Consider the following 21,829-nt stretch of genomic DNA (forward strand, 5'->3'; position numbering starts at 1 on the left):
CATAACTGGTACTCTCAAACGGTCGGGCAAATACTTTTTGTTTGTGGTGGGCTCGCCAATCGCACCTCCCCCCCCCCCGTCCCTCCTCTTCCCCCCCTCTCGCCCTCTATGGCAGCAGCCTCTGGGCGCTCACCGAACCACTCCACTACCCATTGACAGCCATGGCATACAGGGGAGGAGGAGCCAATGGTGGCATGGCCTACGGGGACAAAGACAAGCCGGTACGTGCTGCAGGGGGGGGGGGGGGGGGGGGGGAGGAGGGCTCACAGAGCTTGCCCACGAGTCGCACACTCACCGACACAAGGGCGCGGGCAAGAGTAGGTGTATGACGGTAGACGGCACCGCAAAGCGATTGTTCGGCGGACGATCGACTTTCATGCACCGACAACGCTGCTTGTGGAGCAACGGCCTTTTCTGCGTGGGCCAGAGGACCTCAAGGGCGTGCAGAAGCCCAAGGAGTGGTCGCTGGAGCTGCTCCCCCGGCGGCCTACTGGAACAACCCGGTGACCTCGCTTTGCTCGCGCTTTGCGCACACCTCGACCAACAAGCAGCCATTTCCGGTCAACGCGGTCTGCTGGACTCCCGAGGGCCGGAGGCTGGTCATGGGGGTGAGCTCGGGCGAGTTCTCGCTGTGGAATGGGCTCTGCTTCAACTTTGAGACGCTGCAGCAGAGTCACGACAAGGCGGTGCGGGCCATGGAGTGGTCGCACGACGAGGACTGGATGATTTCGTGTGACGACGCCGGAGTGGTCAAGTACTGGCAGCCCAACTTTAACAATGTCAAGACGCTGCAGGCGCATGAGTCGCCCATCCAGGACATCTCGTTCTCGCCGACAGACATGAAGTTTGTGACGTGCTCGGACGACACCTCGCTCAAGATCTGGGACTTTAACAACGTGCGCGAGGAGACAAGCCTCTACGGCCACCAGTGGGAGGTCAAGACTGTCCAGTGGCATCCGGAAAAGTGCCTCATTGCCTCGGGCTCCAAGGACCGACTCATTAAGCTGTGGGACGCGCGGACCGGCAAGAGTCTCACCTCGATCCACGCCCACAAGGAGTGCGTCCAGTCTGTCCACTGGAACCCTGTGAACGGCAACTGGCTGCTCTCGGGCTCGCGCGACCAGCTCATCAAGCTCTTCGACATTCGCATGATGCGTGAGGTTCAGAGCTTCCGCGGCCACTCCAAGGAGGTGTGCTCCGTCCGCTGGCACCCTATCCACGAAGAACTGTTTGCTTCCGGCGGCTCGGTTGGTGATGTGCTGTTTTGGCTTGTTGGCCACGACGACGTGCAGGACTCGATCCTCAACGCCCACGAGTCGCAAGTCTTTGCCCTCGACTGGCACCCGATGGGTCACATCCTCACTTCCGGCTCCAACGATCGCTCCGCCAAGTTCTGGTCGCGCCAGCGCATGGGCGACACAGAGCGCGAGCTGTACAACCCGGAGGCCCGCAAGGCCGCTCGCATGATGGCCCTTCACCAGCAGGTCGCCGCTACCCAAGTCTCGTCTACAGAAGTCACCGAGTTCTCTACACCGCTGGCCGGCTTTGGCCTCGACGCCGACACCAAGCTCGCGGTCCCAGCCCTCCCACTCAAGGCAAATCCCGAGGTCGCCGCACAGGTCGCAGAAGCCACACGCAACATCAAGTCATCGCTGGTCAAGCCCGAGAATGGTGCTCGCCGCGGGCCGGAGACCAAGTTTGTCCCGCCAGGCGCCCGCCCGCTGCCGCCTGGCATTCGCGGCCCACCGCGTCCGCCCATGCGTGGCCCGCCTCCATCCATGCGAGGCCCGCCACCGCCCATGCGTGGCCCACCGCCCGGCATGCGCGGCCCGCCGCCGCCCGGCATGCGCGGCCCGCCGCCGCCCGGCATGCGTGGCCCGCCGCCCATGCGCGCCAACATGCGTGGCCCTCCCGGCCCACCACCACCAGGCTACGGCCGTGGCCCGCCTGGTCCGTCTGGCCCGCCTGGTCGCCCGCCCCCGGGCTACGGCCGCGGTCCGCCGCCGCCGGGCCCTCCGCCGCCGGGCATGCACAGCGGCCCTCCGCCTCCAGGCATGCGCGGTCACCCCGGCCCGCCGCCCAGGGGCCGTGGACCGCCGCCGCGGCGATGAGTCTTGGCCGCCACATTGACGTAAACTACCAGAGAGCCAGCAATCACGGGCCATCCATCGCCGGCTGCCCCGATAGCCATCGGCACGAACACCACCGCGCCAACTCGGCTGCGTCATTGCGCCAGCCAGTCAACCCGTGGCAGAGACGGCCCGTCACACCCGACTCTCACAGCCTATGTGGCGGATCGGTGCTTCGGTACGTGGGCTTCAATGCACCTCCCTGACTATTCCCCTCCTCCCCCCCCACCCCCACCCCCCACCCCTACCCGCTTGTCCCCTCGCCCGTTGCCGGCTTGCCCTTGCCTCGGAAGCCGCCGTGTCGGACGATCCGCAGCAGCAAGGCGACCGACAGCGGTGGGAAGCCGGGGGAGGTGCTGGCCGGACAGAGGGCCCTCGCAATGGCAGGTAGACGGCGACAGGCGAAAGTGGCGAGCAACTCACACCCAGGAATGCTACGGGGATGGGTGCGGAGTCGGCGTGGACAGCTGGCGCCGCGGGTAGCCCCGGCGCTCGGGCCATGGCGGCTCGTCTGACGCGCTCGGCGGCCAGTACGTCTGCAGTGTGTTCGGGTGGGCGCGTCAACACAGGTCTGGCCAGCGTGATGCCGGCGTCGCTGGCGTTTGCGCGCCACGCAGGAAGCGGACAGCTCCGTGGGATGGCGACCGAGGCCGGTGGGCCGCTCAGCGCTGTCCGCGGATGGATGCAGAACGCCATCAAGGGCTTTGAGAACTTTGACGAGGGCGGGGCGAGGAAGCGCAAGGCTGGCGACGATGCGGCAAGTAAGGAGAGCGGGAGTGAGCAAAGAGCACGGCCGGAGAAGAAGAAGGGCGAGGATGGCGGAAGTGGCAAGCCGCCGCCGCCGGAGAACGAGCCGTCGACGGCGACGGTGGCGTCGCTGGTGGCGTCGATCGGGCTCTTTGGTGCGGTGCTGTATATGATGCCGAGCCGTGAGGCTGCCGACGGCGGCCCGCGCGAGATGACGTTCCAGGACTTTAAGCGCGACTACCTCTACACCGGCAAGGTCGACCGGCTGGAGGTGATGAACGGCGAACAGGTGCGGGTGTTTGCGTACGACTATGTTCCTGGTGGGGCGGACGGGACAGAGAGCGTGGCGCTCGAGGAGACGCCCGGCACCTCGATAGGGCTGGGCAAGGCGCCCAAGTTTGTGGGTGTTTTCTCGATCGGGTCTGTGGAGACGCTTGAGCGGCAGATGGACGAGGCGCAGTGGGAGCTGGCACTTGCGCCGGAGGACTACGTGCCGATCACGTACAAGTCGGAGATGATGATGTCGTCGATCATGATGGCAGCGCTTCCGACGCTTGTGCTCATCGGGTTCTGGATCTGGGCCATGCGGCGGTTTTCGGGAGGCGGAGCCGGGCCAGGCGGACCGGGCGGCTCGGGACCGGGCTCGCTCCTCTCGATCACCAAGGCCAAGACGACGACGGCCGGGAGCGTGGCGGTCCCGGTCAAGTTTGCAGACGTGGCCGGAATGGACGAGGCCAAGCAGGAGATTGTCGAGTTTGTCGAGTTCCTTAAGCACCCGAGCAAGTTTACGGAGCTCGGCGCCAAGCCGCCCAAGGGCGCGATTCTTGTGGGCCCGCCGGGAACAGGCAAGACGATGCTGGCCAAGGCCATGGCTGGTGAGGCCGACGTGCCATTTTTCTCCATCTCGGGCTCGGACTTTATCGAGATGTTCGTGGGCGTCGGCCCGTCACGGGTCCGCGACCTGTTCAAGCAGGCGCGGGCGACGACGCCGTCAATCATCTTTATCGACGAGATCGACGCGATCGGCAAGAAGCGGTCGTCGGGCGGGTTTTCGTCGGGCGGGTCGGACGAACGCGAGAACACACTCAATCAGCTGTTGGTGGAGATGGACGGATTCGACTCCAAGGACGAGGTGGTGGTGGTAGCGTCGACGAACCGGGTCGACATCCTCGATCCGGCGCTGCTGAGGCCAGGGCGATTCGATCGCCAGATCGCGGTGGACAACCCGGACATTCGCGGGCGCGAGGACATTTTCAAGGTTCACCTGGCCAAGGTCAAGCTCGCCGAGACGGACAGCGCGGCCGTGGACAAGCTCCGCGCGCGGCTTGCCGAGCTCACGCCCGGCTTTTCCGGCGCCGACATTGCCAACGTCGTCAACGAGGCCGCTCTGCTTGCTGGGCGCTACAAGGCGTCGGGTGTCGAGTACTCACACTTTGAGGCGGCCATCGACCGGGTCATTGGCGGCCTCGAGCGGCGGTCGCGAGTGCTCTCGCCCGAGGAAAAGGTACGCGTTGCGTACCACGAGGCCGGCCACGCACTTGTGGGCTGGCTGCTGGAGCACACCGACCCGCTGCTCAAGGTCTCGATTGTTCCGCGCGGGCAGGCTGCACTCGGCTACGCGCAGTACGTGCCCAAGGAGCGGTTCTTGTACGCCGAGGAGGAGCTCCGTGACCGGATCTGTATGATGCTCGGCGGTCGGGTGGCCGAGGAGCTCAAGTTTGGCGTCATCTCGACCGGAGCCCGCGACGACCTTGACAAGGTGACCAAGCTCACCTACTCGCTCATCACCAAGTTTGGCTTTTCGCCGTCGATCGGCCAGCTCTCGTTCCCGGACCAGGGCGAGATGGAGTTTGAAAAGCCGTACTCGGAGGAGACCGCTGCAGCCATCGACCTCGAGGCCCGCGCCATCATCGATGACGCCTACGCCCGTACCAAGGACGTCATCGGCGCGCACATGGACAAGCTCGAGGAAATCGGCAAGCTGCTGATGGAGAAGGAGGTGATGCGGACCGACGACATGCTCGCCATCCTCGGCCCGCGGCCGCACGACCCGCCAGCCGAGCCAGAGACCAAGGCGTCGAGCGCCCCGGCGGCGCCGGCCGACTCGGCCTAGCGCCGCAGCCGGCGCCGGCGCTTGGCTCCGCGCCGGACCGCAGTAGAGGCGCCGGCGCCCGCTACCGGGAGCCGGACCAGGGTCCGCGCGCCGAGCACGAGGTGCTCGATCAGGCCGCGGGTTGTCATGTCGCGGAGTACAAAGTCGAGGTGGAGCGGGAGCTTGGTCAGCGACGGAGTGGCGAGCAGCCTGCGCAGCTCGAGCTCCTTGTACTTTGTCGACTTGATGACCCGCAGCACCTGGCTCACGCTCTTGGTGTACGCCACAATAAACGACGCGCCGTACGGCATGGCCATCCACACCTGATGGACGCCCGACGGAACCACCAGCCCGGCCTTGACCAGCTCTTGCAGCAACACCGGTGCTTGGTCGGCGTCAGCCGCACGGGCGGCAATAGACTGCACCGCGTTGCCATCAAGAAGAGCGTCGAGCCCGCCAGCAGCAGTGGCGATGCGCTGCCAGGCACTCGGCAGTGGCTCTGGCAGCGGGCGAGCGAGCGCAGCAAAGAGAGCCGCCGGCGTCAGCGCCTTGGCGGGCAAAACCAGCGCCACGTTACACACAAAGGCGCGGAATAGGGCAAGCAGCGATGAAGCAGCAGCAGAGGCGGTAGGCGTGGCCGTCGGCGCCGCGGCTGACGCAGACGTGCGCACAAGGACGCGGCGGATCTGATCGAGGTAGTCGTCCATAGCCATGACAAAGACGGTGACGGGCTCCGAGGGAAGCGAGAAGACCCGGACACGGCCCTCACGCTTGGCCGCCTCCAGCTCGCGGTCGACGGTGGTGCGATCACTGAGCATCGAGTAGAGCGCGTGCAGAGTGGTGATGCGCAGGGCCATGCCGGCCTTGCGCTCGAGGGCGGGCTTGGCGCTCTTGGTCACCATGCGGGCGAGGACAACCTCGGTGTCGGACGGGAGGCTTGTCGATGCCACCGCAGCAGCCCATTCATCGTCGGTGAGGAGCGCGGGTGCGGGTGTGGGAGCTGGCGGTGGAGGGGAGGGCGATGGCGGTGACGGCGGCGGCGAGGCTGTGCCCGTCGCCGTGGCTTGTGCAGCTTGTCGCTTGCGCTTGCGCGAGTCGAAGCCGAGCGGCCGGTGGGGGCTGAGGACATGTGGCCAGGTTAGCCGGTGTGTATACGTAGGGGAGTGGAGGGGAGGAGGGAGGGGGGGGGGGGGGGAAGGAGTCAGTTGTTGGGCCAGCACGTGAGCGCCGGAGAGTACGAGTCGCATTGGCACTCGGGTCGCCGCCGTACGCTGAGCTCAGGCGGGCGCCGAGTCGCGGCGCTAAGGCGCGTGGCGATGCAGGGAGCGAGTTAGCCCTGTGATGCTGGTGAGGACATGAGAAGGAGGGGGGGGGGGGGGGGCAGTCACGGTGCAGGCGGATGAGACGAGGATGTGGCCGTGGATGAGTGCGGGTTGTCGCGAGGAAGGATGTCCGGGATCTCTGCGGCGATGCCATAGAGCAGCTGGTTGGTGAAGGTCTTCCAGAACAGCGAGTTGGCCTCTGCGGGTGGGAGCTTGTTGATGTCAGGGATGTTGACAGGCAGCGGAGCAGAGGCGACGGCGGCCGGGATGCGGAGCGGCTCTGGCGGCGGGGTGGGCGGGCGCGGCGGCGGCTTGAGGACGGCCCAATCAAGTGAGGCTTTGAGGGCAATGACCTCGCCTCCAAGACGCTCGACCGAAGCGCCGAGTGAGCGCATGGCGGTGACCTTTGCGCGAGTCGTGTCGGCGACGGAGCGGACGAGGTCGCGGCGGAGAAGGCCCATTTCCTGGACGACGGTGGCCTCGGTGGCTCGGTTGTCGTGATAGCCGGTAAACTCAAAGGTGGGCGAGAGGGCACGGGTGGCCATGAGCGGGGTGGGCGCCGTCTGAGAACCTGAGTTGTCGAGAGGCTTGGCACCAGCAAGCAGGGCGCGGCGCTTAGCATTGGTGTGGATGGCGTCGGACGGCAGGTCGCCGACCTCGTAGACGGCGCGACGGCGCTTGGAAAGCTGGTGCAGGCGGTAGTCACGGAGGCGCTCACGAGCCAAGTCCCACTCGTCGGGAGACGGTTCACGGAGCTCGTCGGGCTTGGCCATCGACGGCGCATCCCACTTGCCAGCGGCGACGAGGCTCTTGCACGCCCCGCACGTCTCATAGTGCTGATTGAGGTGCTGTCTGTGGAGAGCCAGAGACTCAGCATGGCGCATGATCTTGGCGGATGCGGCGCGGGCCGACTTGGGCCGCCAGCCGCAGTCGTCGTGCGGGCAGACGACGGCCTCGGTCGTCTCTTCCGTCCCGTCGTCGCCCGACTCGTCCGAGCCCGACTCAGCCGAGCCGGCAGCCTGGATGCGCTCCTTGACGTCGGCCACCAGCCAGTCGACGTCCTGCGGCGGAATGGGCCGCGAGACGAGCCACGGATAGAGCCGGTCCATCATGTCCCGCTCAAAGTCGCCTTCCTCCACCGCCAGCCAGCAGATTGGACACGACCGCGAGTCGGCGTTGAGCTTGGCAAAGTGGCCCTCGTGCACCGTCGCCGTCCGCATGTGCTTGAACGCCGACTTGCGCCGGTCGCGTTGCGACGCCGCGTTGGACCACCACCCGCACTCGGGATGCGGGCAGAGGCCTGCGTTGACGGCATCCTGGATGGCCGCCTCCACCTCGGCAAGCACCGACGGCGCCAGCGCCGACTTGGCTGCCACCGCAGGCCGCTCTTCGCTCTCGACCGCCCCGGCCTCCACAGCCGCCGCCTCGCTCTCGCCAGTCTCCATGGCAACCACCCCGGTCTCGTTGTCCATGGTGAGTGGAGGTGGGGAGGGTAGGAGGACAGGTGTGTGACTGGGCGTGATAGTGTGTGTCGCTGCGGTCGCAGGCGGGTGCGGTTGTCCCGGGACGGCGGCGGAGGGAGGGAGGGAGGGCCCGCCTGCCCAACTCATGCTACCGCAATCGGCTCGTGCTGGTGGCGAGTCGAAAACCGAGACCGAGTCGGATCGCCGTCTTCGAACAAACGAATGGCGTGTGCGAATGGGATTGGGCGCGGGGCGAATCCAGCTCGCGTTGTTTTTCACAGACATCCTCTCTCTGTCTCAATCACAATGGTAGGTGACCGCTCCGAGGGTGCTCCGGGAAGACAAGGGTGCAGAGCCGGGTGAGGACCAGGAAGCGCACCACATTCGCTTGCACCACGAGGATGTGTATGCTTGCGGTAGAATACGTTGGGGTCCTTGCGCGTGGTCCCTGGCCCTTGGGTGTCTGTGTTGGATGCGGTGCTGTCAGACGCTGGCGATATTTTCGTCCGACTCGGACAGTCTGCACCGCCTCTAGCCGCACCTCTTGGCACTGCAACAGCCGTGCAAGCTCGGGCTCGGGCGCCGGGACGTGCGCTGTAGCCCCGTGCGCAGCTGCTGATCGGGTGCAGGCCAGCAGGCCACTGGGCGGCAAGGTGGCGTCGCACACAGAGTGTGTGATGCTGTGTTTTTGAATGAGCGAGTCGCAGCAGCAGCAGCTCGGCAAGGGTGACGGAGCGTGTGTGTGCAGAGAACGAGACTCACCAGCGAGCAACTTTGTCCTCCCACCCATCTCTTGCCGTACCACAGTCGTGCGTCGAGCCTGATAACTTCCAGCACATTCTCCGTGTCCTCAACACCAACGTTGACGGCAAGCGCAAGATCGTCTACGCGCTGACTGCCATCAAGGGTGTGGGCCGCCGGTTCTCCACCATGGTGTGCAAGAAGGCCGACATCGACACCACCAAGCGCGCCGGTGAGCTGACGCCCGAGGAGGTCGAGAAGGTTGTGGACATCATCACCGACCCCATGAAGTTCAACATCCCCGAGTACTTCTTCAACCGCCAGCGCGACTTTGCCACCGGCAAGACCATGCAGCTGTACTCGAACAACGTCGACATGAAGCTCCGTGAGGACCTCGAGCGCCTCCGCAAGATCCGCGCCCACCGTGGTATCCGCCACCTGCTCGGCATCCCGGTCCGTGGCCAGCACACCAAGACCACCGGCCGCCACGGCCGCGTCGTCGCCATGCGCAAGTAGGCATCATAAACCGAAAACAAAAGAACGTCTTTGCAATGCTACCTTGTCTTTATCGTCACATCGACGCCAGCCAGCGACTCGTCCGCGTCCTGCGAGACGGTTGCAAAAAAGGCGAGCAGGACAGAGATGAGCCGCGACGGCGCCAGCGACGCGTCGCGCGCCGACTGCATCGGCATGGTCACCACCGCCAGCTCGCCGCCTCCGACCGGTGGGCGCGCCGCACCTGGGCTTGCGTCGGCGGCCATCGTCCGCACGCTCTCGCCGCCCGAGCTGGCAGTCACCGACGCCGCGCCCGGCGCCGGATGCGCGGCGGCGTGCCGCGGCGGAATGAGCTCGTCGCTGCCCCACAGCAGCGGCTCGACCGCCAGCGTCAGGAGCCGGCCCGTTGCCATCCGCAACGAGAGCGAGCGGGCAGCAAAGCCGAGGCCGAGCCAACCGAGCACGCCCGGCGCCACCCGTGCATCCTCAATCAGCAGACCGTCGAGCGCAGAGAGCGGGATCTGCGAAGACTCGCCATCCGAGCTCACCGCAGGCACAATGACCGTGTCGCGCGCCTTGTCGAACGACCACACCCGCGCCTGCCGCGGAATGAGCCACCGCGCCAGCGCCAGCGCCGTCGCCCCAATCGCTGCCACACTCACGCCCGCCGCAGCCATCACCCGTGCCTGCCGAACTTCACCCGCGCCCGCCGCAACCATGCTGCTGGTTGGCAACCACGGGCGGGCCCAGGTGAGGCAGGCGAGCCAGGCGCCGCCTGCGCCGGCGGCCACCACGCCCACCGACGCCGCAGCAAGCGCCATCTGGCCCGCAGGCGTCTCCAACGCCCGCGGGTGGACCTCAAGTCGCAGCTGGACAGGTAAGTGCGACGCGTCGAGCCGCATACCAACGCCGTGGGGGAGGGCGAAGGGGTGGAGTGTGAGGAAGCTCGGGCTGTCGGCCGGGGAGAGGGGGGGACACGCGGGCACTCGTCCCTGACGCAACTGGGTTGGACCAGAGGCAGCAGCAGACCAACGAGGCAGAGGACGAGGAGAGAGCAGCTCACGCACATACATACGTAGCTCTGTACATCATGGCAGCGCGCGAGACAGTGGTGGTCAAGTCCATCCAGATGACTGACGAGCAGCGTGACTACGCCATCGACTGCGCAACCAACGCCCTCATTGTACGGAGCGTCAGAGGGGGAGGCAGGGAGGGGCGGGGGGGGGGAGGGGGGGAGGGGAGGGGGGAAGTAGGAATGGAGGGGGAAGGAAGGGGGGGAGGGAGGGAGGCGCAGCAGTGCTGAGGCAGGTTGTGTGCACGAGCCCGGTGGGAGAGACTGACGGTGGCGGCGACGGGGGGAAACGGGCGGGAAACGCGGGGCGGGCGACGGACAGGACTTTAACAACGAGCATGACATGGCGTCGTCGATCAAGTACAAGTTTGACGACTTTTACGCGCCGACCTGGCACTGCATTGTCGGCCGCAACTTTGGCTCCCATGTCACCCACGAGGTTGACCACTTTATCTACTTTTACATCGGACAGATGGGCTTCCTCCTGTTCAAGACCGGAAGCTAGAGCCGAGTAAAGCCCGCAACCGCCCGCTGCATCTTGACCAGCGCCGTAGCCCTCAGCCGCCATGCATAGTACTGCTTCGCGAGCTCATACTTGCCCTCGTCAGCCTCGAGCGTCCGCCGATCGTACGGCGCCCGCCCAGTGTGCTGCCAGGCGAGCGTGCCGTAGAGTCGCTCGCCGAGCGACAGTTTGGCCCGCCACGCCCTCCGCCGGCCCGCGACCTCCTCCAGCAGCGGAGCAGTCTCGCGATACGTCTTCCATCCCCGCCACACAGCCTGGATTCGGGCTGCGGCTTGGCTCCGCGTCGCCCTAGCCTGCGCAGCCGCCCGCCAGCGGGCCCACGCGCGAGTGACCACCCGCGAAGCAACCTGCGCCGAGACCTGTGCGCCCGCTCGCGCCACGGCCACCTTGGCCGCGGTCGACGACGTCAGCCTCGGCGCCCGCGACCGGTTTGTTGGTGATGGTGCCAGCTGCCGCCGTGCTGCCCGCCGCGCCAGCGCCCGCGCTACGCCTGGAAACGCTGCCGACGGCGACGCCGGCAGCGCAGGCGCCGCCGACGACTTTGGCGCGCTCGCCACTCCTGCACCTACGCCGGCACCGCCCCGGTCCTGCCCGCTCGCGTTGCGGCTGCTCTCGAGCGCAGCAAGTGGAAGCGGTGCAAGGACGCTTCGCGGAAGAGCTACTGTGTCGAGGCATGCCCGCGGCTCGCTGTCGAGCACCTCGGTCAGCTGCGCGTACAGTGCGCCGAGGACCGAGGCGTGGCGCTCGATCTCGGCTGCGATGGCGGCCTCGATGGCGGCAACGGCCGCGGCACGGTCGCTGGCGGCAGCCATCCTGCTGGCGTTGCCGCTGCCGTCGGCGGTGCATGCACCTCCTAGCGCTGTCGCCGCAGGCCTTTCGCCCGCAGCGTGGCCCACTGCTCTCTGCATATGGCGGCGAGTCGAGTGGCCGGTGGCGTGGCGCCTGTGCCACGCGCCGAGCGCCCGCCAGGGGCAAGCCTCCTTGCGCTGCCTGCAGAGGTTCTGGTTGTTGTGATGGACGCGCTTCCGCTGCAGTCTGTCCTGGCGCTCCGTGCGACGTCGCGGCGACTGCACGAGGTAGTCCCGTTGGCGTCGCGGTGGTGGCGCGGCCCTGCGCTTGTCCTGGCGCCTGCCGCCGGTGCGGCCAGCCCGGCTTCCGTCGCCGCCGTCCTCGCCAACCGCCTTCCTGCCCGTCACCTCGATGTACTGCGGCTAGCGCCAGCCAAGCAAGTCGCGCTTGGGCATGCGCTGGATGACGTTGGCGTAGTCCTTGGCCGGCTCCGTAAGCTGGCTGTGTGCGAGCCGGCCGCCGCCGCGTGGGCGGCTGCCCAAGGCTCCGTCCTCGACCTCCACGTCGCCCAGCTGGCGATGAAGGCGGAGCGGAGGTGGGGAGACGAGCTGCTGAGTGACGCCACCCACTCGCTGGTGGTCTCGTCTGGACTGGCGCGGGCGACCATGTACGGATATCCGCGGCTCGACGACTTGGTAGTGGCGGCGGGCAGTCTGGTGCGGCTCGATTTGTCCGGTGTCATCCTCGGCGTCGGGCTCGCCTCGGACCTCTGCCCGTCGTTCACCGTCCTGAAAAGTCTTACTCTCAACATCGTGAGACTTACAGAACTTGTGGGGCTTGTGGTTCCGCGAACGCCGGCCCTCTCTGTCTTGCGCGTTGCCGGCAAGCTTGTGGCGTCACACAAAGACGACGACATGGCGCTGATCCTAGCGTGGGTGGCGGCCGAAGACGCCAAGTCCGGCGGGCAAGGACTGCGACAGCTAGAGGTCAACTCGAGCAAGCATGTGAGCTGGAGCGCCGTTCGTGCGCTCATGATTGGCATGCCCCAGCTTCGCGTCGTCGGCATGCGGGATGTCCACTCGACGATGGACGGCAACGCGCGATGCATCGAGGTTGCTGATAACAGCGAGCTTGCGAGCTTGGATCTCTCGTTCAACAAGCTCCTCCAGCATTGGCGACAGAACGTTGTGCTTGAAGGCTTGGTGCGACTCGACGTGTCGTACTGCTCGTTGCCGCGGGTGGCGCTGATCATGGTGCTCGAGGCGACGCCTGCGCTCGAAGCGCTCGAGGCGCGTGGCGAGTTTGCGGTCTCGGACTCGCTGGTCGACGATCTGAGTGATGTGTGGCAGAGCTCGCGGCTGCGGTACGTGGACGTTTCTGGGCGCGGTGGACGGATAACGGTCCGTGGGCTAGTTGCATGGCTGGAGCAGCTGGCGCAGATCAAGGTGCTTGACGTGCGCGGGCATGCCAAGCTGATGCGGCACGACGAGCTGGCGGACGCGCTGCGGGAAGAGTTTCCGCAAGTTGTAGTGAGGCTCGGGGGCAGCGGGGAGCGGAAGCATTTATCGTCTTGCTAGCACCGCTCGAAGATCTTGTACAAGTTCTCTAGCGCAGCGATCTGGAGAACGGTACCGTCGGTGGCAAAGCGCGACGGCGGGAAAACGATGAGCGAAGCGCGGGGAAGAGGACGTGCTCGATGGCCCATGCTAGGGTCGCTTGCGAGCCGGGCATGACGGCCTCGTCGAGGTGCTGCTCGGGCTTGATGGCGTAGAGCTGCGCAAGGGCGGTGAGAAAGGTGGCAAAGCAGGGAAGCTCGGCCGACCAGTCGACACTGTTGCCGAGCTGGAGGAGGAAGGCCGGGACGGCCCACATGGGCGGAAGAACCGAGGGGAGGAGCTGCGGAAGAGCGACGAGCGCGGCAGCGTCGGTGTCAATGACGACGCCAAAGTACTCTTCGAGCATCTCGGCCTTGGAAACGAGAAAGTCGGCGGTAGCAAGGGCGAGGACGTCCTTGGGCCCGTCGTCGGGCGACCAGCCTGAGGCGCGGTCGTCGAGGGCGATAGTGACGAGGTCGGCGAGCTTTGGCTTGTTGGAAAAGACAAAGCGCGGAAAGGCACCAAAGCCAGCAAGGCCGAGCTGGTAGTAGAGCGCCTGGCTGAGCTTGGGCAGGTCGAGGAGGTAGAGCTTGGTTTCGTGCTGGACGAGCGCGTATGAGGCGTCGACGCAGCCGACAAACTTGTGACGGCGAAAGACGGCTGAGAGCCCGGCGTGCTCGTCGGCCATGACTTCCTCGCAGAGAGAAAGGACCGACATGAGGACGATCGACGGTGGCGGCGCCAAGATGCGCTTGCCACTAGCATTACTCGATGCAGGCGCCCGCGGCGCGGCGGGCGCCTTGGCCTTTTGGGCGGCAGACGTCTTGGCCCGCTTGGGCGGCGACGGAGACGGCGCGCGCGCCGAGCGCGCAGCCGGCCGCGGCGGTGACGGCGAGCGGCGACGCTTGCGGGGAGCCGGCTGCTGGTTGGACTCTTCCGGCGGAGGCGACGGGGCGCGGCGAAGGGTACCTGAACGGCGGGAGGACGAGAGCGGTGCTGGATCGGCGGCGCGGGCAGTGCCCGGCGGCGTCGGTCGCGCGTCTTCGGGTGTGGTCTCGGGCGAGGCAAAGAGGACATTCGGCTGGATGAGCTCGGCGGGCGTCGGGGCGTAAGGCGCGGTGGAGCCGGATGATGTCACGGCTGGCGGCTCTGGCTGCGACTTGTGGACAAAGGCGTCCATGGTCTGCGAGCGATGGTCAACGCGAACCATGTGCTGCGGGGCGAGCTTGCTCGACGACGACGAGACGCGGCCGGCCGAGACCGGCTTGAGAGCCTCAAGGTCAGAAGCGGGGGCAGCCGCGGGCTGCTTCGGTGCGACGTCCGCAGCTGCTTGCGAAAAGGTTGGAAGCACAGCCTGCGAGTAAAAGGTGCGCGAGGCGTTGGCGTCGAGGAGGGCGGCGCGAATAGCGTCGGTGATGAGCGACACGATCTCGTCTTCGTGCATAAAGTGGACCTGCTTCTTGGTCGGGTGGACGTTGACGTCGACGGTCTCAGGTGGAAGCGCAATGTCGAGGTAGACAAATGGGTGGGCCTTTTTGGGCAGGTACTCGGAGAAGAGGGCTTTGATGGCCTTGCGGACCGAGGGCACATCGACGGAGCGCGAGTTGACAAACAGGACCGAGACCTCTTTCTTGGACGAGTAGTTTGCGTTGGAGACAAAGCCTGCAACCGAGGCGCCGTACTCGTTGGCGGCCGGCACGTCGATGCGGAGAAGCTCGCGCGAGAGCTCTGTGCCGTACAGCAGGGCGATGTTGTCCTTGACCGAGGCGCCGGTCTGGGTGTTGAGGACGGCGCGGGTGTCGCCAAACTTCTTGAGTGAGAAGGCAACGCCTGCGTTGCGGAGCGCGTAGCGGGTGAGCACGTCCAGGACTCTGTTGAACTCTTCCGAAGTCGACTTGAGGGCCTTCCGCCGCGTTTTGACGTTGTAGAACAAGTCCTCGACCTTGATCGTCGTCCCGGTGTTGCCGGCGGTCGGCTTGGCCTTGCCCAGCAGCTTGCCGTCGGCAAACGAGCCAGCAAACGCGCACTGGGCCTCGGGCGTCTTGGAGGTGATGGTCACGTGTGCCACGTGCGAGATCGAGGCCAGCGCCTCGCCGCGAAAGCCAAAGGTGCCGATCGACTTGAGGTCGTCGAAGGTGGTGAGCTTCGAGGTGGCGAACCGCTGGCAGACGAGCGGAAAGTCGTCGAGCCGGATGCCGTGACCGTTGTCGGTGATCTGTAGGACCTTGAGCCCGCCGCCCTTAACCACCACAGAGATGGAGGACGAGCCTGCATCGAGGGCGTTCTCCACAAGCTCTTTGAGCGCGTTGGCCGGCCGCTCGATGACCTCGCCGGCGGCAATGCGGTCGACGACGGTCTTGTCGAGCGCCTGAATGGGCCTATGCTCCAGAGTGTCTGTCTCACCTGCACCGGAAGACGCCGCCATGGTGGGCAAAGGGAGGGGTGGGGGAAGGGGGGGGTGGGGTGGTTGGGTGTGTTGATTCTGACCGTGAACGGAAAAAGGTCGTGTTTCTGTGTGGCGGGGCGAGGTGGTGTGCGGGAGGGAAAGTTGGACGAGAACGTTCGTACGAAGCAAGTTGGTCGAGCGGCGAAGGGAAGAGGGGACACGGCGGGGACCGGCGGGGATGGACAAGAGCACACCCATCTTCCAAACTCAAACTATGGTACGCTTGGCATAGCTTGCAACTCTCAACGAGCATGTGGGGGGAAGGGGGAGAAAGGCCGAACGATGCGTCGCGGGGGGGGGGGAGGGGGGTGGTCGGTCGCTTTGGCGCCTCGTGTGGCTTGGATCGCGCGAAGAGTGCGAGGGTGTGAGACGCCGGTGCTGTGGACGCAGGACGAGAGAGATTGAGTGGAGCACAGGGCTAGGGCTATCACAAGCAAAGTGCCTCGCTTTCTTTGCTGTGTATGCGCGCAAAGGGTGAACTAGCGTGTTTGGGGGGGAGGAAGGGTGGGAGAGGGCCGCAAAGGAGGGTAGATTTCTGGCGCGGACCAGCGCGAAAGGTCGCGTCGGCACCGTATGGGGAAGGAGATAGGCGGCGGTTGCATGGGTGAAGTGAGCCAAGGCACGTCCATACGTTGCCTCTCGGGCCAGGTCTGCGAGGGTGGTGAGCGCATGTTGTGGCGGGGTGTGCAGGCGAGGCGCGGGTCTGTGAGGGTGGGGCGATAATCCTCGAGTTTTTTGCGGGTGCGCAGGAGGATGGGACGGAGAAGGGCACGCGCGACTCACGAGGCAGGCTCGGGTGGTGGATGTATTATGGTGGGAGGATAGGCGAGCTTTGGACTGCAACCTGTGCAGATTCTTGGCGACCAGGGCTCTGAGGAGCGCGGGTCGCTCGCGCGGCTGTCGTCGTTTGTGGGCGCGATTGCGATTGGCGACCTCGTCAAGACGACGCTCGGCCCCAAGGGTATGGACAAGATCCTGCAGTCTGAAGGGATGGGCGCATCGCAGCGCGGTTCGATCACGGTGACGAACGACGGAGCGACGATTCTCAAGTCTGTCCTGGTGGACAACCCTGCTGCGAAGATTCTCATTGAGATCTCCAAGGTGCAGGACGATGTTGTGGGCGACGGGACGACGTCTGTGTGCGTGCTTGCGTCGCGGCTGCTGCGCGAGGCGGAGCAGCTTGTTAACCAGCGGATCCACCCGCAGGTGATCATCCAAGGCTTCCGCAAGGCTGCGGAGGTGGCGAAGGACGCGCTCGTGGAGTTTGCGAACCTGCGCGACGCTGAGGACACCGACGGTGTGCGCAACGACTTGCTCAACATTGCGCGGACGACGCTCTCGTCCAAGGTTGTCTTCCACGACAAGAACTTTTTCGCGGAGATGTGCGTGGATGCTGTGATGCGGCTGCGCGGTTCGACGGACCTGGAGGCGATCCAGATCATCAAGAAGACTGGCGGCTCTCTGCGTGAGTCGTTCCTTGCCGAGGGCTTTATTCTCGAGAAGAAGATTGGTGTCGGCCAGCCGAAGCGGATCGAGAACGCTCGGATTATGGTGGCGAACACGGCCATGGACACGGACAAGGTCAAGATCTTCTCGACCCGCGTCCGCGTGGACGAGTCTGCCAAGGTTGCCGAGATTGAGGCTGCCGAGAAGGACAAGATGCGTGCCAAGGTGGAGAAGATCCTCGCGCACGACATCAACGTCTTTATCAACCGCCAGCTCATCTACAACTACCCGGAGGAGATCTTTGCCGACAACGGAGTGATGGCCATTGAGCACGCCGACTTTGACGGCATCGAGCGGCTGGCCATGGTGACCGGCGCCGAGATTGTGTCGACGTTTGACCATCCGGACAAGGTGACGCTTGGCTCGTGCGACCTCATTGAGGAGATTCTCATTGGCGAGTCCAAGATGATCCGGTTCTCGGGCGTCGCCGAGGGCGCTGCCTGCACCATTGTGCTCCGCGGCGCGTCCAAGCAGCTTCTGGATGAGGCCGAGCGCTCGCTCCATGACGCGCTCTGCGTCCTCTCGCAGGCCATCGGCGAGCCGCGCACCATCTACGGTGGCGGTGCATCCGAAATCCACATGGCTGCCGCCGTCGAGGCTGCCGCCTCGGTCCAGGGTGACAAGCAGGCGCTCGCCATGGAGGCCTTTGCGCGCGCGCTCCGCCAGATGCCCACCATCCTGGCCGACAACGCCGGCTACGACTCGGCCCAGCTTGTCGCCGAGCTCAAGGCTGCCCACGCCTCGGGCTCCTCCTCGGCTTGCCTCGACATGTACAACGGGTGCATCGGCGACGCCATCGACCTCGGCGTCCTCGAGTCGTACAAGGTCAAGTCCTCGGTCGTGTCCTCGGCCGCCGAGGCTGCCGAGATGATTCTCCGTGTCGACGACGTCATCCGCCAGCCGGTTCGCCAGCGTGCCCAGGAGTAAGTATCCGTATGCTGTCGCGCTAAACCATTGTTCGTGTCTTTGTGTCTGTCTCTGTTTACGGGGTGGGGGGGAGCGACTACTCGGCGGCTTCCTCGCGCTGCTGGCGGATGGCCGGGATGTTCTCAAAGAGGCGCTGTTGAGAATTGAGAAAAGGCAGGAAGGAGGCGGGGAGTGGTGAGTGCGAGAGAGAGAAGGGGCGCAAGGGGGAGGGGAGGTTACAAGGGAGGTGGGGAGGGGGGGGGGAGAGGGGGAGGAGGGGGGGGGAAGAGGAGGATGCGGGCTGGCGGGGGGGGAGGAGGGGGGGTGGGGAGGGAGGGATGGGGGGAGAGGAATAGCGACGCCGCGGCAAGGGCGAGCAAGTACAGGGGTCCTAGGACAAGGTGTCCACATGGTGCGTAGCGTGGCGCGTGCAACGGGAGCACGGGCAGGGCTGGAGGCCTGGAGGAAGGGGGGGGTGGGGGCAGGGACGGCGGGAGCAAATTTGTGACGCGGCCAGGGGGAGGGCGGGGGAGGCAAGGCAGCAGAGGCACGTACATCCTTGTTCTTGCCCCAGTAGAAGCCGTCGATGACGTTGCCAAGGACCATCTCGGTGGCAATGGCGCCGCCGGCAATGAGGACAGCAAAGGTGGAGGTGCGCTTGAGGAGGGTGCGGTAGACGGTGGACGCGAGCTTGGGATCCATGTTGAGAGGTCGGAGGCGAGTGTAGCGGGTCGTCGGTGGCGAGTCGTTGGCCGAGCGGGCCGCGTGTGGGTGGGGAGTGGAGGTCGTTCTCCGTCAGCGGCGGACGGGCGGAGGGCAGACGAAGGAAGTAGAGCTGGCGGGCCTGGGCCCGTGCGAGACACCTGACGTTGCTTGGGGCGGCTTGATACAGCAGCTGGGCGAGCAAGATGGACTGGGGCCAGGCGCGTAGCAGGGTCAGCCGCGGTGTCCACACGGCGCTGTCGCTTGACGGGGCCGGCGACGGGCCCGGGGCGTACCGCGAGTACTTGCGGACGCTCAGCGACATTGCGGTGCTGCTGAGCGATGCCGAGGCGCATGTGGGCGCGACACCGGTGGACGAGCGCGGAGCGACGCTCAAGCTTGTGGAACAGCTTATGTTTTTCGGCGGACAGTGCATGGAGCGGGTGCAGGCGCTCGCCCTGCCGCACCTGACGGCGCTGCCGCACGTGCCACGGCCTGCCGCACCTCGCCATGCTTCGTCGACCGTGGGTGCAGGCACGCCGCGAGTGGTGGTTCCGAGCGCCGGGCCGGCAATGATGGCAACAGTGGTGACTCCGCCGGGTGGCGGCGGACGGGCTGCTGCTGCGGGCTTGACGGTCAACGAGCACCACGCGATCATGTTGCCGGTGCTCCAGGCGCAGGCGCAGAACGAGGCGATGATGGCGCGGCTGCGGCGGCGGACGGGTGGGCGCGGCGGCGATCGGTACCTGCAGACAATGCGCAAGGCGGCGGAGAACATGGCCATTGCGCGGAAGAAGCAGGAGCTGCTCACGGCAGTCTTGTTCAACCGCAAGAAGCAGGCCGAGGCTGCGGCGCTTGCCGAGGCCGACGCCTCGATTCCCGGGCAGATGCAGCTGTTTTTCGGCGAAGATCATCCACAGTGGCGGCAGTTCCAGCAGTGGAAGCAGTTCCAGCACTGGAAAGCGAGCCAGGGAGAGGCCGGGGGCGCGAGCGGCAGCGCGCCGAGCACGCCAACGCAGGGCATTGTGAGCACAGCACAGGAGCCAGCGCTACCGTCGCCGTCGTACAAGGCCGATCGCAACAACCCGTACGCCGACGAAGACGCCCAGTGGTGCGAGGAGCTGAGTTCTGCTGGAGACGACGTGCTCCTCGTCCACACCCACCTCGCACGGGTTTTGCACCTCGCTGACCATCCGCTCGGCAAGATGCTTGCCGAGTTCTCGACGCAATTTGCGGCCAAGTACGGAGCGACCAAAAGCAGCGGAGCGCATGCGACAAGCGAAAGCGAGCAGGCAAGCGAGGCGAGCTTGCCGCAGGCGGTGACCACGATCCAGTCGTTCGTCGCGCAGTTTTGCGAGTCAATCCTGGAAGCGTATCCCGAGGTGTCGGGTGTGTCGTGCGGTGCGGACCAGGTCCAGCTGACAGTGGAGGAGGCCGTGTTTCCGGAAGTGTACGCGCCGCTCTTCCGGCTGTACGTGAGCGCGTCTGCTGAGCGTGACACTGTGTTTCGGCTCAAGCTCACAACGCAGCTCAATGAGCTGCCGCCGTCGGCCTTTGGCATTGCGCCGCGGTTCTGGCTTGTGGGCGGCGGCGAGGGAGTGGGCCCCGAGTCGCTGGCACCGGAGCAGGTGCAGAGCGGGATGCTCGCATCGTACGCCAAAGTCATCTCGCAGTTCCGCCTAGTCTCGGAGGCGCGGTCGCCAGGGGAAAAGCTGATGGGCCTCGTCAAGGCCTCGCAGGTCATCTGCACCACGGTGGAGGACTACTACCGCACACATCCGCGCGACGATGTCGACGGAGCGTCGCTGGCTGTCGGAGCTGAGGATCTGCTTCCTCTCTTCTCGTACCTCCTCATCCACGCGGCCATCCGCGACGTGTGGGCCATGTCGGCCTTTCTCACCGACTTTATCAACGAGTTTTACTGCATGGGCGAGGAGGGCTACGCGCTTGCGACAACCCAGACTGCGCTCGAGTACATCGACGGGTTTGGCGCGTGACTGGCTTTGCGCCATCAGCTGGACATGCTGCGGAGGGCACGGTAGGCGAGGAGGTGTGCGCCACGGAGGCCGACGTCCTCGTTCATGACAACGTAGACGGGAACCTTGCGAAGGAGCGGTGAGAGGCGGCCCTTGTCGTAGTAGGCAGCCATAAACTCGGTCTCGCCGCGAATGCGGTTGATGTTCTTGGGCGCAAGGCCGCCGGCAACGTACAGGCCGCCGTACGGGAGCCACTTGAGGGCGGCAACGCCGACCTCGGAGCCGTAGGCCGAGAACAGGATGTCTAGCGCCCGTGAGCAGAGCTCGTCGCCCTCGGCGGCGGCCTCGGCAATAAGCGCACCGCGCTGGGCGTCGGCGGCAAGAATCCGCGCGTCGGCCGCGTCGCACACCGCGTGCGGAAACTTGGCCCGGAGAAAGTCGTAGATGTTGGCGAGGCCCGGGCCCGAGACCACGCGTTCGACCGAGATGCGGTTCTTCTCCGAGAAGCGGTCCTTGAGAAACGCCAGCATCTCGAGCTCGAGCTCATTGCGCGGCGCAAACTCGGCGTGCCCGCCCTCGGACGGAAAGGCGACATAGTCTGCGTCGGGGCCCGCCGCCGCCAGAAAGCACTCGCCGAGGCCGGTGCCGGCGCCGACGCACGCGATGGGCGCGCCCGGGCGCGGCGCCACGTCCTGCAACGTCAGCAGGTCACTGTCACCGAGCGTGAGCAGGCCGTAGCCGAGCGCCAGAAAGTCGTTAGCAAGCAGCACTTTGGCGATGCCCAGCTCAGTCTCGAGCACATCCTCGGCAAAGCACCACGACTCGAGATTGGAGAGCACGGCCCGGCCGTCGTCGACCGGCCCGGCCACCGCCAGCGCTGCCACCGCCACCGAGCTTGGGTCAACCTCGGCGGCAGCCATAAACTTGCGCACCACGTCGACAAACGAGGTATGGTCCTCGTTGGCGTACTTGCTGAGGTAGACCTGTTCGCCAGGCGGAGACTGCCCTCGTTGCGGCGACGAGGTCGCGTCCGCCACTGCATACAGCACGAGCCTTGTGTTGGTTCCGCCGATGTCACCCGCGAGAATATGCATAGGTCCCGACGACATGGTGGTCCCCAAGTGCAGCCAAGCTCACTGACACGACCAAGGCGGGAAGCGGCAGAGAGGTTGTACAATCTCGCGAGTTGCGTCCACACGGACTGCAGGTGTCACGCAATGGCTGGCACGCCACTTTCGCAGCGGCCATCATCAACCGTTAAACGGTACCGATGCCAGCGCTGACCACACTGGCTGCGAGAGGCGGCTGCTCTTTGGTTGTGGGTG

The 21,829-nt window shown here is 65.8% G+C and overlaps 11 protein-coding genes across 11 annotated transcripts; 6 read left to right on the forward strand and 5 right to left on the reverse strand.

The window, feature by feature from the left end:
* Window positions 1-186: 186 nt before the first annotated feature.
* On the forward strand, window positions 187-4,989 carry AMSG_12197 (uncharacterized protein; the record flags this gene model as incomplete). Its single annotated transcript, XM_013899142.1, has 5 exons — window positions 187-221; window positions 428-1,749; window positions 2,284-2,307; window positions 2,597-2,659; window positions 2,699-4,989. 5 exons carry the CDS (start codon window positions 187-189, stop codon window positions 4,987-4,989), a joined length of 3,735 nt encoding a protein of 1,244 aa, XP_013754596.1.
* Window positions 4,990-5,050: 61 nt separating this feature from the next.
* On the reverse strand, window positions 5,051-7,762 carry AMSG_08733 (uncharacterized protein; the record flags this gene model as incomplete). Its single annotated transcript, XM_013899056.1, has 3 exons — window positions 5,051-5,093; window positions 5,164-5,904; window positions 6,375-7,762. 3 exons carry the CDS (start codon window positions 7,760-7,762, stop codon window positions 5,051-5,053), a joined length of 2,172 nt encoding a protein of 723 aa, XP_013754510.1.
* Window positions 7,763-8,038: 276 nt separating this feature from the next.
* On the forward strand, window positions 8,039-9,010 carry AMSG_08734 (40S ribosomal protein S18; the record flags this gene model as incomplete). Its single annotated transcript, XM_013899057.1, has 2 exons — window positions 8,039-8,062; window positions 8,561-9,010. The coding sequence occupies exons 1-2, from the start codon at window positions 8,060-8,062 to the stop codon at window positions 9,008-9,010; spliced, it is 453 nt and encodes a 150-aa protein (XP_013754511.1). The 5' UTR covers window positions 8,039-8,059.
* Window positions 9,011-10,008: 998 nt separating this feature from the next.
* Window positions 10,009-10,591, forward strand: AMSG_08736 (uncharacterized protein). The gene is made up of 2 exons (XM_013899058.1): window positions 10,009-10,172; window positions 10,384-10,591. Exons 1-2 carry the CDS (start codon window positions 10,080-10,082, stop codon window positions 10,564-10,566), a joined length of 276 nt encoding a protein of 91 aa, XP_013754512.1. The 5' UTR covers window positions 10,009-10,079; the 3' UTR covers window positions 10,567-10,591.
* Window positions 10,592-10,618: 27 nt separating this feature from the next.
* AMSG_08737 (uncharacterized protein) lies at window positions 10,619-11,396 on the reverse strand (the record flags this gene model as incomplete). The annotated part of the gene is made up of 2 exons (XM_013899059.1): window positions 10,619-10,655; window positions 10,693-11,396. The coding sequence occupies 2 exons, from the start codon at window positions 11,394-11,396 to the stop codon at window positions 10,619-10,621; spliced, it is 741 nt and encodes a 246-aa protein (XP_013754513.1).
* Window positions 11,397-11,492: 96 nt separating this feature from the next.
* Window positions 11,493-13,443, forward strand: AMSG_08738 (uncharacterized protein; the record flags this gene model as incomplete). The annotated part of the gene is made up of 2 exons (XM_013899060.1): window positions 11,493-12,736; window positions 12,888-13,443. 2 exons carry the CDS (start codon window positions 11,493-11,495, stop codon window positions 12,901-12,903), a joined length of 1,260 nt encoding a protein of 419 aa, XP_013754514.1. The 3' UTR covers window positions 12,904-13,443.
* On the reverse strand, window positions 12,919-15,393 carry AMSG_08739 (DNA mismatch repair protein mlh1; the record flags this gene model as incomplete). Its single annotated transcript, XM_013899061.1, has 2 exons — window positions 12,919-15,346; window positions 15,386-15,393. 2 exons carry the CDS (start codon window positions 15,391-15,393, stop codon window positions 12,979-12,981), a joined length of 2,376 nt encoding a protein of 791 aa, XP_013754515.1. The 3' UTR covers window positions 12,919-12,978.
* A 221-nt stretch (window positions 15,394-15,614) lies between these two features.
* AMSG_08740 (T-complex protein 1 subunit beta) lies at window positions 15,615-17,854 on the forward strand. The gene is made up of 2 exons (XM_013899062.1): window positions 15,615-15,631; window positions 16,240-17,854. Exons 1-2 carry the CDS (start codon window positions 15,629-15,631, stop codon window positions 17,845-17,847), a joined length of 1,611 nt encoding a protein of 536 aa, XP_013754516.1. The 5' UTR covers window positions 15,615-15,628; the 3' UTR covers window positions 17,848-17,854.
* Window positions 17,855-17,874: 20 nt separating this feature from the next.
* AMSG_08741 (uncharacterized protein) lies at window positions 17,875-18,557 on the reverse strand. Its single transcript, XM_013899063.1, has 2 exons — window positions 18,382-18,557; window positions 17,875-17,980 (listed from the first exon to the last, which is right to left on the reverse strand). Exons 1-2 carry the CDS (start codon window positions 18,526-18,528, stop codon window positions 17,924-17,926), a joined length of 204 nt encoding a protein of 67 aa, XP_013754517.1. The 5' UTR covers window positions 18,529-18,557; the 3' UTR covers window positions 17,875-17,923.
* Window positions 18,558-18,734: 177 nt separating this feature from the next.
* On the forward strand, window positions 18,735-20,525 carry AMSG_08742 (uncharacterized protein; the record flags this gene model as incomplete). Its single annotated transcript, XM_013899064.1, has 1 exon — window positions 18,735-20,525. One exon carries the CDS (start codon window positions 18,735-18,737, stop codon window positions 20,523-20,525), a length of 1,791 nt encoding a protein of 596 aa, XP_013754518.1.
* Window positions 20,526-20,607: 82 nt separating this feature from the next.
* AMSG_08743 (glucokinase) lies at window positions 20,608-21,613 on the reverse strand (the record flags this gene model as incomplete). The annotated part of the gene is made up of 2 exons (XM_013899065.1): window positions 20,608-20,629; window positions 20,682-21,613. The coding sequence occupies 2 exons, from the start codon at window positions 21,611-21,613 to the stop codon at window positions 20,608-20,610; spliced, it is 954 nt and encodes a 317-aa protein (XP_013754519.1).
* Between the last annotated feature and the right edge of the window lie 216 nt (window positions 21,614-21,829).

Source organism: Thecamonas trahens, assembly GCF_000142905.1.
Source record: "Thecamonas trahens ATCC 50062 unplaced genomic scaffold supercont1.48, whole genome shotgun sequence".
NCBI classification, from domain to species: Eukaryota; order Apusomonadida; family Apusomonadidae; genus Thecamonas; species Thecamonas trahens.

Bases quoted from the DNA above. Each gene is read 5' to 3' on its own strand.
- AMSG_08736 (XM_013899058.1), top strand. From the start codon at position 10,080: ATGGCAGCGCGCGAGACAGTGGTGGTCAAGTCCATCCAGATGACTGAC. The intron at 10,173-10,383 runs GTACGGAGCGTC...GGCGACGGACAG, and splicing joins GCGCAACCAACGCCCTCATT to GACTTTAACAACGAGCATGA.
- AMSG_08741 (XM_013899063.1), bottom strand. From the start codon at position 18,528: ATGGATCCCAAGCTCGCGTCCACCGTCTACCGCACCCTCCTCAAGCGC. The intron at 17,981-18,381 runs GTACGTGCCTCT...AATTCTCAACAG, and splicing joins ACTGGGGCAAGAACAAGGAT to CGCCTCTTTGAGAACATCCC.